Here is a 19205-nt window from a genome sequence, read left to right on the forward strand (position 1 = left end):
TAAGACACCCCCATTACTAACCCCATAGTCAAAGTTAAAAGAAAACACAAACACCCAGAATAAAGTCCTTTAATTGAAATAAAGACACATTCCTTTATTGTTCTAAATTAAACCATACTTACCGTCACGCCCATTCCAGCTGAAGCCAACGATCTCCTGCAATAAAAGAAAAATAATAAAGCAACCTCATCCTTACCTTTCCATGGTTCCCACGACAGCTTCAGCTCTGCTACATCGAGATAACAGGCTGGACCGCAGCAGAACGCTGCCATCCAGCCTGTCATCCCGCAGACACTGAGAAGCGCAGGCATGCTTGCGCTCTGCAGTGTCTGGCTGTGACGGCATAAATATGAGACGAGTTCATGTCCAATGAACTCGGCGCACCTCATGCACGTCACTGACAGCGTGGGAGAATTCTCCTGCACTCAGCACTTCAGCGTGACAATTCTCCCACGCTGTCAGTGACGTGCATGAGGTCAGCTGAGTTCATTGGACATGAATGAGCTCACCTCATGCACGTCACTGACAGCGTGGGAGAATTCTCACGCTGTAGCGCTGAGTGCAGGAGAATTTTCCCACGCTGTCAGTGACGTGCATGAGGTGAGCTGAGATCATTGGACATGAATGAGCTCACCTCATGCACGTCACTGACAGCGTGGAAAAATTCTCCTGCACTCAGCGCTTCAGCGTGAGAATTTTCCCACGCTGTCAGTGACGTGCATGAGGTGAGCTCATTCATGTCCAATGAACTCAGCTGACCTCATGTACGTCACTGACAGCGTGGGAGAATTTTCACGCTGAAGTGCTGAGTGCAGGAGAATTCTCCCACGCTGTCAGTGACGTGCATGAGGTGCGCCGAGTTCATTGGACATGAGCTTGTCTCATCTTTATGCCGTCACAGCGAGACACTGAGGAGCGCAAGCATGCCTGCGCTTCTGAGTGTCCGCGGGATGACAGGCTGGATGGCAGCGTTCTGCTGCGGTCCAGCCTGTTATCTCGATGTAGCAGAGCTGAAGCTGTCGTGGGAATCATGGAAAGGTAAGGATGAGGTTGCTTTATTATTTTACTTTTATTGCAGAAGACATTGGCTTCAGCTGGAATGGGCGTGACGGTAAGTATGGTTTAATTTAGAACAATAAAGAATTGTGTGTTTATTTCAATTAAAGGACTTTATTCTGGGTGTTGTGTTTTTTTAAATACTTTACTAGAAATTCATGGTGGTCATGTCTAATATTGGCGTGACCCCATGAATTTCGGGCTTAGGGCCAGCTGATAATGCCAAGCTGGCCTTAACCCCTTTATTAACCAGTGAGCCACCGCACCAGGGCCCTGGATGAGTTGGGTACAGCGCCAGAAGATGGCGCTTCCATGAACGCGCCATTTTCCGGGGCGGCTGCGGACTGCAATATGCAGCGGGTGGGGTCCAGAAAGCTTGGGCCTCCCTGCGCTGCAGATTCCAGCCCCCAGCTGCCTAGTTGTACCTGGCTGGGCACAAAAATAGGGCGAAGCCCCACGCATTTTTTTTTTAAATTATTTCATGAAATTCATGGAATAATTTAGAAAAAAAGGGCTTCCCTATATTGTTGTGTCCAACCAGGTACAAATAGGCAGCTGGTGGTTGGGGGCAGCCCGTCCCTGCCTGCTGTACCTGGCTGGACACAAATATAGTGCGAAGCCCCACGTCAATTTTTTTTTAATTATTTCATGAAATAATTTTTTAAAAAAAGGGCTTCCCTATATTGTTGTGTCTGGCCAGGTACAAATAGGCAGCTGGTGGTTGGGGGCAGCCCGTTCCTGCCTGCTGTACCTGACTGGACACAAATATAGGGCGAAGCCCCACGTCAATTTTTTTTAAATTATTTCAGGAAATTCATGAAATAATGAAAAAAAAATTGATGTGGGGCTTCGCCCTATATTTGTGTCCAGTCAGGTACAGCAGGCAGGAACGGGCTGCTCCCAACCACCAGCTGCCTATTTGTACCTAGCCGGACACAACAATATAGGGAAGTCCTTTTTTTCTTAATTATTCCATGAATTTCATGAATTTAAAAAAAAAATACGTGGAGCTTCGCCCTATTTTTGTGTCCAGCCAGGTACAACTAGGCAGCTGGGGGCTGGAATCTGCAGCGCAGGGAGGCCCAAGCTTTCTGGGCCCCACCCGCTGCAAATTGCAGTCCGCAGCCGCCCCGGAAAATGGCGCGTTCATAGAAGCGCCATCTTCTGGCGCTGTACCCAACTCATCCAGGGCCCTGGTGCGGTGGCTCACTGGGTAATAAAGGGGTTAAGGCCAGCTTGGCATTATCAGCTGGCCCTAAGCCCGAAATTCATGGGGTCACGCCAATATTAGACATGACCACCATGAATTTCTAGTAAAGTATTTTAAAAAAACACAAACACCCAGAAAAAAGTCCTTTAATTGAAATAAACACACAATTCTTTATTGTTCTAAATTAAACCATACTTACCGCCACGCCCATTCCAGCTGAAGCCAATGATCTCCTGCAATAAAAGTAAAATAATAAAGCAACATCATCCTTACCTTTCCATGGCTCCCACGACAGCTTCAGCTCTGCTACATCGAGATGACAGGCTGGACCGCAGCAGAACGCTGCCATTCAGCCTGTCATCCCGCAGACACTGAGAAGCGCAGGCATGCTTGCGCTACTCAGTGTCTGGCTGTGACGGCATCCAGATGAGCCGAGGTCATGTCCAATGAACTCGGCTCACCTCATGCACGTCACTGACAGCGTGGGAAAATTCTCACGCTGAAGCGCTGAGTGCAGGAGAATTTTCCCACGCTGTCAGTGACGTACATGAGGTGAGCCGAGTTCATTGTCGGCTCATCTGGATGCCGTCACAGTCAGACACTGAGGAGCGCAAGCATGCCTGCGCTTCTCAGTGTGTGCGGGATGACAGGCTGGATGGCAGCGTTCTGCTGCGGTCCAGCCTGTCATCTCGATGTAGCAGAGCTGAAGCTGTCCTGGGAACCATGGAAAGGTAAGGATGAGGTTGCTTTATTATTTTTCTTTTATTGCAGGAGATCGTTGGCTTCAGCTGGAATGGGCGTGATGGTAAGTATGGTTTAATTTAGAACAATAAAGAATTGTGTCTTTATTTCAATTAAAGGACTTTATTCTGGGTGTTTGTGTTTTTTTTTTAACTTTGACTATGGGGTTAGTAATGGGGGTGTCTTATAGACGCCTCTCCATTACTAACCTGGGCTTGATGTCAGCTGGCATTATAAGCTGACATCAACCCCAACCCTATTACCCCCTGCCACCGCACCAGGGCAGCGTGGAAGAGCGAGGCTAAGTGCCAGAATTGGCGCATCCTATGGATGCGCCATTTCTGGGGCGGCTGAGGGCTGGTGTTTCTAGCCTGGGAGGGGGCCAATATTCATGGCTCCCTTCCTGGGCTATTAATATCAGCCCCCAGCTGTCTGCCTAGCCTTTGCTAGCTATTAAATTAGGGGGGACCCCACGTCATTTTTTTGGGGGGGTCCTCCATTTTAATAGCTAGTAAAGGCTAGGTATTCAGCTGGGGGCTGATATTAGTAGCCTGGGAAGCTCCGTGGGTATTACCCCCTTCCCAGGCTTCAAACATCTGCCCCAGCTGTCTGCTTAACCTCCGCTAGAGACTAAAATTACGGGGAACCCCACGCCAATTTTTTTTAATAATAAATCCTTTATTTTAATACTAAATGACAAGTACAGTAACCAACACTGTCACTGTACTTATTATATATGTGACTGACATGTTTCTATCTATCTAATCTATGTGTGAAGCTTTATTCTGTCTGTTATAAATTGTCGGGTACAGATGCTGAATTGCCGGCCGGCTTTTTTAAAGAGACGGTGCATGAAAACACTATTATTTTTTTTAATAAATCCTTTGCAGTAAATGACAAGTACAGTAAGCAACACTGTCACAGTACTTCATATATATGTGACTGACATATTTCTATCTATCTAATCTATGTGTGAAGCTCTATTCTGTCTGTTATAAATTGTCGGGTACCGCTGCTGAATTGCCGGCCGGCTTTTTTAAAGAGACGGTGCACGAAAACACTATTATATTTTTTAATAAATCCTTTACACTAAATGACAAGTATAGTAAGCAACACTGTCACTGTACTTCGTATATATGTGGCTGACATGTTTCTATCTATCTAATCTATGTGTGATTCTCTATTCCTTCTATTCTAAATTGTCGGGTACCGCTGCTGAATTGCCGGCCGGCTTTTTTAAAGAGACGGTGCACGAAAACACTATTATATTTTTTAATAAATCCTTTACACTAAATGACAAGTACAGTAACCAACACTGTCACTGTACTTCATATATATGTGACTGACATGTTTCTATCTATCTAATCTATGTGTGATTCTCTATTCATTCTATTCTAAATTGTCGGGTACAGATGCTGAATTGCCGGCCGGCTTTTTTAAAGAGACGGTGCATGAAAACACTATTATTTTTTTAAATAAATTCTTTGCAGTAAATGACAAGTACAGTAACCAACACTGTCACTGTACTTATTATATATGTGACTGACATGTTTCTATCTATCTAATCTATGTGTGAAGCTCTATTCTGTCTGTTATAAATTGTCGGGTACAGATGCTGAATTGCCGGCCGGCTTTTTTAAAGAGACGGTGCATGAAAACACTATTATTTTTTTTAATAAATCCTTTGCAGTAAATGACAAGTACAGTAAGCAACACTGTCACAGTACTTCATATATATGTGACTGACATATTTCTATCTATCTAATCTATGTGTGAAGCTCTATTCTGTCTGTTATAAATTGTCGGGTACCGCTGCTGAATTGCCGGCCGGCTTTTTTAAAGAGACGGTGCACGAAAACACTATTATATTTTTTAATAAATCCTTTACACTAAATGACAAGTACAGTAAGCAACACTGTCACTGTGCTTCATATATATGTGACTGACATGTTTCTATCTATCTAATCTATGTGTGATGCTCTATTCCTTCATGTCTAAATTGTCGGGTACCGGTGTATGCCGCTGCTGAATTGCCGGCCGGCTTTTTTAAAGAAAGCGTCTTCTGAGCAGTTTGTCAGCTTTTGGACACCTTTGAAGGTGTTTTCTATGTGTTCCTATGTGTTTTTGTTTGCCTGCCATTGGTTTTAACGGTGTTCGACGGTGTTCTAAGGTGTTCGACAAACAGTTCGACGAACAGTTCCTCGAACATCCCGGTGTTCGACGAACCGAACCGAACCCGAAACACTACGGGGGTGGCTCAACACTAATCCTCACTGAACTTCTGGAGTGAGTTTGCTGCACTGAAAGTAAAGGGGCTGAATAATATTGCACGCCCCACTTTTCAGTTTTTAATTTGTTAAAAAAGTTTAAAATATCCAATAAATTTCGTTCCACTTCACGATTGTGTCCCACTTGTTGTTGATTCTTCCCCAAAAAAATTTGAATTTTATATCTTTATGTTTGAAGCCAGAAATGTGGCAAAAGGTAGAAAAGTTCAAGGGGGCCAAATACTTTTACAATGCACTGTATCTACAAGACTAAACCAATTACTGTACATTGTGGCCTGAAATGAGGCCATTTGTGTTTGTGTGCTTGGAGGTCCACTAAATATTACAGTAAAAATGTAAAATTAATGACCTGCTGCCCGGATGATGTTGTCGATGACTTCTCTTGGAATGGCTTCATCACTGATAAACCTCACAGATCTCCTTTGGTTCAGCAATTCATAAAATTCCTTTGATCTTTCTAACATTTCCTGTTCAATGTAGCGTCTTGGGCTAAAGGGAACATGTAAGAGGTTTTGTTCATCCATATCTTGCAAGTCATCTTTCCCCTCTGAAAAATAAACGGAATAAAGGTGCATGGCGTGGAATAGAAACACAACAAATGTACTTTATGCTATCACTATTAACCTCCTTTTTAATTTTCTTACAAAAATATATAACATATTTTCATGAAGGATACTTAAGGATGACACGAAGATCTACAAAATGTATAACAGGGCCAACACCTAACATCAATTTTAATACTATGTGTTCCTATGTAACATAGGGGTTTTTGGGCCCTTTAAAACATCAAGACACGGTTACAATACCCCTATACCTCTGATACCTAGACCCCTGTGTCAAGCATTGATGTTGGCAGTACAGATCGGTTCTGCTGATGTCTGCACTGTGTGCCATTGGTACAGTCATTTTGACATTGTCATTGTGTGTTTCTGCGATTAACATTGACATACAGGTGCATCTCACTAAATTAGAATATCATCAAAAAGTTAATTTATTTCAGTTCTTTAATACAAAAAGTGAAACTCATATATTATATACATCAACAAACAGAGTGATCTATTTCAAGTGTTTATTTCTGTTAATGTTGATGATTATGGCTTACAGCCAATGAAAACACAAAAGTCATTATTTCAGCAAATTAAAGTAATTAAAAAAACACCTGCAAAGGCTTCCTAAGCATTTCAAAAGGTCCCTTAGTCTGTTTCAGTAGGCTCCACAATCATGGGGAAAACTGCTGACTTGACAGATGTCCAAAGTGCAGTCACTGACACACTCCACAAGGTCCCAGAGTTCCAATTTTCATTTGGAAATCAAGGTCCCAGAGTCTGGAGGAAGAGCGGAGAAGCACATAATCCAAGCTGCTTGAGGTCTAGTGTGAAGTTTCCACAACCAGTGATGGTTTGGGGAGCCATGTCATCTGCTGGTGTAGGTCCACTGTGTTTTATCAAGACCAAAGTCAGGGCAGCCGTCTACCAGGAAATTTTAGAGCACTTCATGCTTCCCTCTGCCGACAAGCTTTTTGGAGATGGAAATTTCATTCTCCAGCAGGACTTGGCACCTGTCCACACTGCCAAAAGTACCAATACCTGGTTTAAAAACAACAGTATCACTGTGCTTGATTGGCCAGTAAACTTCCCTGACCTTAACCCCATAGAGAATCTATGGGGTATTGTCAAGAGGAAGATGAGAGACACCAGACCCAACAATGCAGACGAGCTGAAAGCTGCTATCAAAGCAACCTGGGCTTCCATAACACCTCAGCAGTGCCACAGGCTGATCGCCTCCATGTCACGTCACATTGATGCAGTAATTGATGCAAAAGTAGCCCCGACCAAGTATTGAGTGCATTTACTGAACATACATTTCAGTAGGCCAATATTTTTCGGATTTTAAAAACATTTTCAAGCTGTTGTTATAAAGTATTCTAATTCACTGAGATAATGTATTTTGTGTTTTTCTTTTGCTGTAAGACATAATCATCAACATTCACAGAAATAAACTCTTGAAATAGATCACTCTGTTTGTAATGACTCTATATAATATATGACTTTCACTTTTTGTATTGAAGAACTGAAATAAATTAACGTTTTGATGATATTCTAATTTTGTGAGATGCACCTGTACATGTAGGGAGTAGTGATGAGCGAGTATGTTTTGTTAACCCTTTCGCCGAGTATGCTTGCCTGAGCATCGAGCATTTATAGCGTGCTCAGTGATAAGTTTGAATCACTTCCGTGTGCATGATTTGCGACTTTTTGACAGCTTTGATACATGTGAGGAATGTCTGCTTCTTACACATTCCTCATATGTATTAAAGCTGTCAAACCATCGCAAATCATGCACACGGAAGTGATTCAAACATATCATTCAAACAAAACCAGGGGAGGAGTCCTGAGGAGATAATTTGCATATTCCCACTGCATTTTGGGGTAAGTGAACAGTCTCCGCGAGCTCAAAGAACACTGGATTTTGGCTGTTGGAGCTGAAAAGAGGACATCGGTAAACCAGGGGAGGCTTTGAGGCTTTTTTTTAAACTTTTTTCACTGTTTTCAGAACATTAACAGTAAGAACATGGAAGAGTCCAGGAGCCATTTGGTGAGCTGCATATCCTGCTACATGTTCACAGACTTGCCAGTGGAAAAGCCAAACTTCACATGCCAGAAATGCAAGCTTGTGTCCCTGTTGGAGGAAAAGTTGCGAAATCTAGAAGAGAGGTTAACTACCTTGAAAATCATTAAGGAAGGTGAAGAGTTCTTAGACAGAGCAGAATTATCTCTTCATGATTCAGAAAGAGAAGAAATTCGAACTGCACCTGACGAAACAGAGGAATGGAAGCATGTGACCCACAGAAGCAGGAGGATCGAGAGGCAGTCAGCACCCATACTGCTCAGGAACCAGTACCAGGCTCTCACGCAGGAGAACCATGAAGAAATACAGCAAAATAAGACTTTGCCAGCAATGAATAACCTTGTAAGCCCTCAGAATCCTCCTGGATGGAGAAAGAAGAATGTTGTGAAGAAAAAACGGAGAGTGGTGGTCATGGGGGATTCCCTGTTAAGAGGAACAGAGGCCGCTATCTGCAGACCAGACATAACCTCAAGAGAAATGTGCTGTCTTCCAGGAGCAAAAATTAAAGATGTGTCTGACAGGATATCAAGACTCTTCAGACCTACAGATCACTACCCATTCCTGCTAATACATGTGGGGACAAATGACACCGCAAGAAAGGACCTGGAAACCATCTGCAGTGACTTTGAAGACTTAGGCAAGAAAGTGAAAGAATTGGGAGCGCAGGTGGTCTTCTCATCCATCCTCCCAGTGGATGGCCATGGAACAATGAGGTGGAATAAGATTCTACAGGTGAACAACTGGCTACGTCGATGGTGCCGTCAACAAGGATTTGGATTTCTGGATCACGGAATGAATTACCTATACGATGGACTACTTGCTAGAGATGGGGTGCACCTTACGAAGACTGGAAAACATGTATTTGGAAGTCGCCTTGCTACACTCATCAGAAGAGCTTTAAACTAGAACAATGTGGGAAGGGAAGCAAAAGGCCAGAAAAAGCCATACAGCTGACAAATACTATTGAGATCTCTGCTACTGGAAGTGGAAAGGAAGAACAAAGACAAAACAATTTAAATAATAAAAATATGGGAGGAAGAGAAACCAATCACAAACTAAAATGTTTTTATACAAATGCACAAAGCATGGGCAACAAACAAAGAGAATTGGAACTACTAATGCAGGAAAAGGAATATGATGTCATTGGAATCACTGAAACTTGGTGGGACGATACACATGATTGGAATAAAAGGCTAAAAGGATACAACTTATTTGCAAGAAACAGACTTGATAAACGAGGAGGAGGTGTCGCATTGTATGTTAGAAAAGCGTATATCTGCACAGAGATTGAAGCTTCAGAGACTGGGAGTTCTGTGGAAACTGTTTGGGTAAGAATACAAGGAGAGAACAACGGAAAGGACACCATTGTAGGCATTTACTACAGGCCACCTGGGCAAGCTGAAGATATGGATGAACTCTTTATGTATCAAATGACCAAGTTCTCCAAAAAATATGACGTAGTGGTCATGGGAGATTTCAACTATCCAGACATTTGTTGGGAATTTCTCTCAAGTAAAACTAACAGGTCAAGCAAATTCTTATCTTCTCTTGCTGACAACTTTATCTTCCAAAAGGTAGGGGAGAAAACAAGGGGATCTGCTACTTTGGATCTAATCCTTATAAACAGGGAGGAAATGGTTGAGGAGGTAAAGGTGGCTGGGACCCTAGGAGGCAGCGATCATGCTATTATAGAATTTTGGATAACTAGAGGAGGAAGACATGTGAAGACTCAAACTTCAAGGTTAGATTTTAAAAAGGCAGATTTTAAGAGACTCAGAAAGAGAATAGGAGGGATCCAATGGCTGAATGTCCTTAAGGACAAAAATGTCCAGGAAGGATGGGAAATTTTTAAAAATGAGATTCTCAAAGCACAATCGTTAACAATCCCGAAAAGTAGGAAGAATGGGAAGCATTTAAGGAAACCAGGATGGATGAACACAGAACTTAAACACATGCTAAAAAGAAAGAAAGAAATGTTTATTAAATGGAAAGAGGGAGGCATATCTAAAGAAGATTATAATGCAGTCTGCAGATCCTGCAGGGCACGTATCAGGATAGCTAAAGCTGACAATGAATTAAGGCTTGCAAGAGATGTCAAAAGCAATAAAAAAGGATTTTGGGGGTATGTCAAAAGTAAAAGAAAAGTCAAAGATGCTATAGGATTTTTACAGGATGAAAATGGAGAAATGGTAAGAGAGGATGTTGAGAAGGCTGAACTTTTTAATTCCTATTTTGCATCTGTTTTCTCTCAGAAAAAAAATGTAACATCAACTGATCTTCACTGTCCTTTTAAAGGAATAGAGGAATCCAAGTTATCTGTAAACAGAAAGATTGTGAGGGAATATTTAGCTAACATAAATGAGTTCAAGTCTCCAGGTCCAGATGAATTACACCCCAGAGTACTGAAGGAGATCGTAGAAGAAATTTTAGAACCACTCTCCATAATCTTTGAAAATTCTTGGAGAACAGGAGAAGTCCCAGAAGACTGGAGAAGAGCAAATGTTGTTCCTATCTTCAAAAAGGGGAAGAAGGTGGACCCAGGGAACTATAGGCCGGTGAGTCTGACTTCTATACCAGGAAAGATCTTTGAACAAATTATTAAACAACATGTATGTAAGTACATGGATAAGAATGAAGTGATTAACCAGAGTCAGCATGGGTTTGTAACTAACAAGTCATGTCAGACTAACTTAATTTCCTTCTATGACAGAATCACTGACTGGGTGGATCAGGGAAATGCTGTAGATATAGTATATCTTGACTTCAGCAAAGCATTTGACAAAGTATCTCACACCATCCTTATTGAAAAAATGACCAAGTATGCAATGGACCAGGCAACTGTTAGGTGGATTCATAACTGGCTTAGTGATCGGACTCAAAGGGTGGTTGTAAATGGTTTCACATCCAGCTGGATGAATGTCTCAAGTGGGGTACCGCAGGGCTCCGTCCTGGGACCTGTATTGTTCAACATCTTTATCAATGATTTAGATGAAGGAATTGAGGGTAAACTGATTAAATTTGCTGATGACACAAAGCTAGGAGGGATAGCTAATACTAGAGAAGAGAGAGAGAGGATTCAAAAAGACCTAAATAAACTGGAGCAGTGGGCAGCAACCAACAGAATGGTTTTTAACAGGGAAAAATGCAAAGTACTACATCTGGGCAATAAAAATGAAAAAAGCATATACAGAATGGGAGGAATAGAGCTAAGCAACAGTACATGTGAAAAAGACTTAGGTATACTAATAGATCATAGACTGAACATGAGTCAACAGTGTGATGCAGCAGCAAAAAAGGCAAATACAATTCTGGGATGTATTAACAGAAGCATACAGTCTAGATCACGTGAAGTCATTATCGGTCTTTACTCCTCTTTGGTCAGACCTCATCTGGAATACTGTGTACAGTTTTGGGCACCACATTTTAAAAAAGACATAGACAAACTGGAGCAAGTTCAGAGAAGAGCGACCAGAATGGTGACTGGTCTGCAAACCATGTCCTATGAGGAACGGTTGCAGGATTTGGGAATGTTTAGCTTGCAAAAAAGAAGACTGAGAGGAGACTTAATAGCTGTCTACAAATATGTCAAGGGCTGTCACATTGTAGAAGGATCATCTTTATTCTCATTTGCACAAGGAAAGACTAGAAGCAATGGGATGAAACTAAATGGGAGGAGACACAGATTAGATATTAGAAAAAACTTTTTGACAGTTAGGGTGATTAATGAGTGGAACAGGCTGCCACGAGAGGTGGTGAGTTCCCCTTCAATGGACGTCTTCAAACAGAGGCTGGACAGACATCTGTCTGAGATGATTTAGTGAATCCTGCTTTGAGCAGGGGGTTGGACCAGATGACCCAGGAGGTCCCTTCCAACTCTACCATTCTATGATTCTATGATTCTATGATATCACCGAGCACGCTATAAATACTCGGTGCTCGGCCGAGCATACTCGGCGAAAGGGTTAACAAAGCGTACTCGTTCATCACCAGTAGGGAGTAGTGATGGGCGAGCACTAAAATGCTCGGGTGCTTGATGCTCGGGTCGAGCACATTGGAATACTCGGGAGCTCGACCCGAGCAACGAGCCCAATGTAAGTCTATGGGAAACTCGAGCATTTTTCAGGAGGCTCCCCCCGGCGGTCTGAAGAGGGCCTAAAAATTGCCCAAATCGATGGGAACAGTGCTCAAATGACATGGGAACAGCATGGGGAAGACCCATGGAAGCATTTCTGACTCCCAGGTCACTTCTGTCAGCAACGTTGTCAGAGGTATTACGCCACTTTTACGGACTCACAATAAAACATACAAAAACTAAACCAAAATGGATTTTCCTGGGAAATATGTTAAGGAACATCCTTTCCAGGGTAATGACTTGTATATAAAGCAAAATAAATAACCAAAAACAAAAATGCTCCCCGACACCTTGGGCTATGTTAACACGTAGTATTTTTGATGCATTTTTGCACTTTTGCATTGCTTTGAACCGTGACAAATGCATTCACCGGGAAATGTCATTTTAACATTTTACAACCTTATCTGGCCATGTGGTGTGTGAGATATCATCCGACACATTGTGTTTCATTTATGAAGAAGGGACTCTGAAAGTCACAAAGCCTATTTTTATAGGGTCATGACTTGTATATAAAGCAAAATAAATAACCAAAAACAAAAATGCTCCCCGACACCTTGGGCTATGTTAACACGTAGTATTTTTGATGCATTTTTGCACTTTTGCATTGCTTTGAACCGTGACAAATGCATTCACCGGGAAATGTCATTTTAACATTTTACAACCTTATCTGGCCATGTGGTGTGTGAGATATCATCCGACACATTGTGTTTCATTTATGAAGAAGGGACTCTGAAAGTCACAAAGCCTATTTTTATAGGGTCATCAGGCAGCCTTTACTATTCTTAGAGAGCCATCAGCCAGCTATGTTTTATTGTTCCCATTACTAAAGTGTGGGTCTCATATACTGTTATTGCGTATGCAGTGAGTGGCAGGGCTGCCCAAAATTTGGACGCACCCCAATACCCCTTTGAAAAGACTTAGAGGAGGGCCTCCTGAAAACAATGTTCACATTATTAGGAAGTAGGTCTCCCATTGTGTTTGCCTAAGCAGTGAATGTAAGGGTTGCCAAAAACTTGGAGGCACTCCAATGCCCTTTGGAAGAGACGTGGAGGAGGGCCTCATAAAAAAATGTTCCAATTAGAAAGGAGCGGGTCTCCTATACTTGTAATGCCCATGCACTAAGCATATGGGCTGGCAAACATTTACCCCTGGGGGTATACATGAACATACTGTATAAAAAAAATTTTTACAGGCATCATAAACACCCTTTAATAAAATTATGTGGATGTTGCATCACGGACCACGGTAACCCTGATGTGGTGATATAGTGGTGGAGGATGAGGAGAAGGAGGAGGACAAGAGCAATAGTCAAAATCAGGAAGCGTATACCCATGTGTGGGTGTGAAGAGGTGCATGGGAATACACCTCCCAAAAAAAGACACTGGATTTGAGTTTGTTACACTGCTATCATTCGATGATGTTGAGAAGTCTGGCCCAATCCAGCCCTTGTTCATTTATAAGAGTTAGCCTGTCAGCATTTTCAGTTGACAGGCGGATGCGCTTATCAGTTATAATTCCACCAGCGGCACTAAAAACCCACTCAATAAAATGCTAGCAGCAGGGCAGGCCAGGATCTCCAAGGCGTAGAGAGCCAGTTCATTCCACGTGTCCAGCTTGGATACCCAATAATTATAAGGCACAGAGGTATCACGGAGGACATTAGTACGGTCGGCAAGGTACTCCCTCAGCATCTTCCCAAACTTTGCACTCCTTGTGAGAGTACCCAGCGCCTCAGGGCTTGTGCGATGGGAGGGGCTGAGAAAACTGTCCCAGAACTTTGACAGTGTTCCCCTGCCTCTGCTGGATTGAAGTTGTGTCTCTCTCGCCTGTACTCCTTGGTTGTCCAACGAACTGTGACCTCTGCCGCCAGTGTTTTCAGATGGGAATTTTTTTAATAATTATGCAACAAGGGCCTTCTGGTACTGCCCCATTTTTGTAGACCTGTCTGCCTCAGGAATAAGAGATATAAAGTTCTCCTTGTAGCGTGGGTGTAGAAATGTCACGAACCAGTAATGACTGTCACCCAAAATTTTGAGAACACGAGGGTCATGGCAAAGGCAGCGTAACATAAATTCAACCATTCATGCCAGACTGCTAACAAGCAAGACTTCCGTGTCCTCACCAAGAGGATGACGGACCATGCTCTCCTCCTCCTGCTCTCTGTCCTCTGGCCATCCACGCTGAACAGACCGTATGACAGTTGTGCAGATAGTACCCACTATAGCGCATGAAACTAGCTCCTGTTCTTCCTCCTCCTCCTCTTCCTCATTGTCACCCAATCCACATTGGGATGTGATGAGTCTGGGCTGTGTGGAATCACCCTGTATGATTCCTTGCTCCATCTCATCGTGCTCCGCCTGCAATGCATCCTCTTTGATAGTGAGCAGAGAGCATTTCAGAAGACAGAGAAGCAGGATGGTGGTGCTAATTATGACGTCATCGCAGCTCACCATCTTGGTGGAGTTTTGGAGGATGGTACATATGTCTGACATCCATGTCCACTCCTGAGGTCTTATGTGTGGAGTCTGAACTGAATACCGACGGCCTTGTTGATGCTGGTACACAACAACTGCCATCTTCTGCTCACAAATCCTTCCCAACATCTGCAATGTAGAGTTATAACGCGTTGGGACATCACACACCAGTCTGTGAGTCGGAAGATGCAAGCGCTGCTAAAATACGGCAAGAGCAGCAGAAGCTGTAGGTGACTTTCTAAAATGGGCACACGGGCGGCGTACTTTAACAAGCAGATCCGGCAGCTCCGGGTAGGATTGAGAAACTTCTGAACCACGAGGTTAAGCACATGGGCCAGGCATGGTACGTGTGTGAGCTTGCCTTGCCTCAGAGCCGCCACCAGGATCCGGCCATTGTCACACATGACCATGCCTGGCTGTAGGTTCAATGGTGTGAGCCACAGATCTGCCTGCTTTTTCAGAGCTGTCCACAACTCTTCAGCATTGTGCGGTTTGTCACATAAGCACATTAGCTTCAGCACAGCCTGTTGCCGCTTGGCCAAGGCAGCAGTGCTTCCAGCTTGTGACTGATGTGGTCATTTCGGAGATGGAGGCTGAAGAGGAGGTGGAGGCTGAGGAGGATGAAGTGCAGGAGCTGTAGACTGTGGGGGCAACCCTGATTGACCTAGGGCCCGCAATCCTAGGCTTTAGGAGGACGTGTTCCATCCCAAGGTCTGACTGGGTCCCAGCTTCCACTATGTTAACCCAGTATGCTGTCAGCGAGATGTACCATCCCTGCCTACAAGCACTTGTCCACATGTCCGTGGTTAGGTGGACTTTTCCGGTAACTGCGTTGCTGAGGGCACGGCTAATGTTTTGGGACACGTGCTTCTGTAATGCGGGGACGGCACACCGGGAGAAATAATGGTAGCTTGGGACCGAGTACCAAGGGATGGCCGCCGCCATCAGGTTGCGGAATGCTTCTGTTTCCACGAGCCTAAAAGGCAACATTTTCAGCGCAAGCAGTCGTGAAATGTGGGAATTTAGTAGTGTGGCCTGTGGGGCGTTGGCTGCGTATTTGCGCTTGCGTTCCAAGGACTGGGGTAGGGACAACTGAATGCTGCGCTGGGACAAGGACGTGGACGTGCTTCCTGATGCTGCTACTTGAGAGTGTGCAATGACAGGTGCAGGGCAGGAGGCATCTTCGCATGCACTATGGACAGGGGATTGGCTTGCATGCACAACAGCGGAAGAAGCAATGGTGCCACCCGCAGACACTGTTCCTGGACCCTGGGGTTCGGCCCACAAAGTCGGGTGCTTTGCTGCCATGTGCCTGATCATGCTGGTGGTGGTCAGTCTGCCAGTTTTGCCACCCCTGCTGATGCTGACCTGGCAGGTGGTGCAAATGGCCTTTTTGGGGTTATCGGCAGAGTCTTTAAAAAACAACCAGACTCGGGAAGACATAACAGTTGTGCTGGCAACTTCCTTCGTGTTGGTGTTACGGGGAACGGTTGCCTGCCTTCTGTCTGCTGCCACCACACTGTTTCTACCTGCCCGGTGTTCTCTGGATTGCTTTTTAAGCAAATAATGAGGATTAAGATCCAAAAAAAATTATTCCTGGCCACTGAGACCTGGGCCTTTGTCTAGAAATATCTAACAGCAGCAGAAGGCCGAACTGGAATGAGGCCTCTTGTGCTATATGCACTGCAGTCTGCTATATACACTGGCTGCCTGCCTATATACACTGACTGCCTGATATCTCTGCAGATGGATTAGTCCTCACAAGGACTGTTTATTGAGATGGATATGTGTAATGTACTTGTTTTCTCCCTACACTGCCTAATACACAACCAAATCTCTCCCTAGTTCAGCAGCACCTCTCCCTACACTGCCTGATTGTGGAGTAGACTGGCGAGCACAGCGGCGCCAGGTCTTATATAGACCTGATGACGCTGTGCGGCCAGCCAGTCACTGTAATGCCACAACCACCATGGCTGTGGCATTACAGTGAGTGACAGGCAATACCTGCTTGTTGATTGGCGCTCTAAAGAGCGCCAAACATGCAAGGAGGGGACCTGAGCATCCGCCCGAGCATCTCGCAAGTACTCGGCGAGCTCCGAGCATCTCGAGTACAGAGATGCTCGGGCAAGTACCGAGTACTTGCGAGTATGCTCGCTCATCACTAGTTGGGAGAGTTATAGAAATAACTGGGACCACGATTGCCAGAATGATACTGAAGAGAACACAAACCAAAGCTTCTGATTATACTAACAAAAAGTAACAGGATGGTGCACTAAAGTCTCATAAGAACTAGATCCTATATTGAAGTAAATTAAAAAAAATAAATTGAGATAAAAAGCAGAGTAACACAATGAAGGACCACATATGCAAATGTATATAAAAGAATTACAAGTTGTTTAGTATGTTTCCCAGGGCCTGTAGTATGTATCACAGTGGAAAATACAAAAACAAAGTAAACAAAATCACTTTCATCATGTGATGATGACAAGACTTAATTGCTGTGTGGCCCTGACGCCCCTGCGCGCATTGCACCCTAGCTTCTTCAGTGGGCGACATATATTATACATAATATCTGATGAACTTCTGTACAGATAATATGCAGGTGTGTATTTTTGCTATACATGTATTTGTATCTGCATGTATGCATACTGTATATTCTTATTTGTGCATGGGTGTCAATTTTTTATGTGTGTATATGTGTGCATATACTGTATATACAGTAATTGCTGAAAGTCTTGGCACCCTTGAAATTTTTCCAGAAAATGAAGTATTTCCCCCAGAAAATTATTGCAATCACACACGTTTTGTTATGCACATGATTATTTCCTTTGTGTGTCTTGGAACAACACGAAAAAACAGATAAAAAGGCAAATTGAACATCATTTCACACAAAACCACAAAAATGGGCAGGACAAAATTGCAGGCACCCTCAACTTAATATTTGGTTGCACACCCTTTGGAATAAATACCAGCAATCAATCGCTTCCTATAACCATCAACAGGCTTCTTACACCTCTCAATGGGAATTTTGGACCACTCTTCTTTTGCAAACTGGCTTTTTGCACCTCTCTTGCTTCATCTGTTCAATACTTTTCCCCTGTGTCATTTCTCATTATTACATATAACTTAATTTATGGCCAAAAATAAAAAATATATAGCTTTTGGAATAGGTTAAATTAGAGAGCAAAATACTATACTGTATGGACAAATAGTGACCCACTACGTCTCTATAAGTCCAATAAGCATTGCCTCCATAAATCACCAAGTGATAGAACATGACAAAATTTGCTTTCTCTTGGATTCCATATCAATACATAAGAAAAAAGCTATGAATGAAATTGGAAGTGACTCGCCCCCTGGGCCGTGGGGCACTCGGATCCGGGCAATAGGGGGAACGATGGGAGTAGTAGTGGCAACCCGGTTCCGTGGCTCAGGGTGGTCAGGCCAGTGGTAGTCCGTTATATTGATTATGTCCGACTACGCCACCCGTGGATTGCGGTTATTAGGAACCGCCGCTGCATGCAGACCGCTGGGGCTGATGAAGTGTGCAGCTATGGTAGTGTGACTCCCCACGGGAAGAGTGCGGCCCCAGGGCAGTATAGTGGATGGTGGGAGTGATGGTAGTGCTGAAGGAGCAAGGAGCACACAGACAACAGGTTGCAGTCCAGGGTCTTTACTAAACAGGTAAACTGACCCACAAACAGTCACAGTCCCAGCTAGGAGGGGACCTGGATGTCTGAGAGCAACGGGGAAATTGGCCCTGGTCAGGGTGAGGGTGTAGGCCTACCGTGCTTTCTGCGCTCCTTCTGACTATCTCCTCCTGATAGGATAACAGCCCACGTTTCCGAGCTTCCGTGCTTTCTCGCCTGTATGGCCTGCGACGTGGGTTCCTTTCTGCTCCCAGCCTTGTACGGCTTTACTGGTCCCTTCGGTTGTGGCAGGGCCTCCAGGCTTCTTAGGCCAAGGAATGTACAGTCCCTTGCGGACTGGTTCTCTGCTGGGGGATGTGGAATCCTTCCAGCCTCAGACACCAAAGTCTGGTAAAATTAAGTCTTTTCTCTGCCAAGACAGGCTCTCTTCGCCTCTTGTCTCTGGCTGGTGACTCTCTCCTCCTGCCACACTTCCTCTTAGGGTGCAATACAACTGTCTGTCCCTGCTCCACTCTGGGACACGTCTCAAAGCTGAGACAGGCAATCCAGTTCTCTCTAACCCTGTCCCCAGTACCAGCTTTTATAGGGGCAGCCTGCTCCCCCTACTGGCCTGAGACAGGAGGCATTGCATGCTAATGTTCCCCTGACCAGAGAACCTCCCCCTTGCTCTCAGACACAGCTTTATTACACTTGTGGCATCCAGGTAGGGTGACACATTCCCCCCTAGTGAAATTTAGTACTCCGGGACTAAACAATAAACAAAGACAATATGCATAACAATAAAATATTAATAGACAGACGGCGCACAAATTGAGTTCTTTAGGTCACAGTGTGGCCTGTGACCGGGTGTCCATATCACCAAAACAACGGGGAGCCTTAACCAGGTGGGGATCTGTCCTACCCCAAGTCCTTTACAGTCTTAGTTCATTCCTGGGTTAGGCTCCGAACGCAGTCCATACAAGGTCCCGGTTATAAAAAAGTCCATAACCTGTGAATCCTTACGGTAGCTGCAAGAGACTGAAACAC

At 44.1% G+C, this 19205-nt stretch overlaps 1 protein-coding gene across 1 annotated transcript in view; it reads right to left on the minus strand.

Moving 5' to 3' along the window:
• Nucleotides 1-19205, minus strand: part of IYD (iodotyrosine deiodinase) — a 64422-nt gene that overhangs the window by 28707 nt on the left and 16510 nt on the right. Inside the window, exon 2 of the mRNA XM_073672680.1 lies at nucleotides 5645-5842. Within this exon, the coding sequence (XP_073528781.1) occupies nucleotides 5645-5842 (198 nt within the window). The remainder of the gene's footprint in view (nucleotides 1-5644; nucleotides 5843-19205) is intronic.

The sequence above is a fragment of the Phyllobates terribilis genome, unplaced genomic scaffold (genome assembly GCF_046119375.1).
Source record: "Phyllobates terribilis strain yellow unplaced genomic scaffold, ASM4611937v1 Scaffold_3__8_contigs__length_932513732, whole genome shotgun sequence".
NCBI classification, from domain to species: Eukaryota; Metazoa; Chordata; class Amphibia; order Anura; family Dendrobatidae; genus Phyllobates; species Phyllobates terribilis.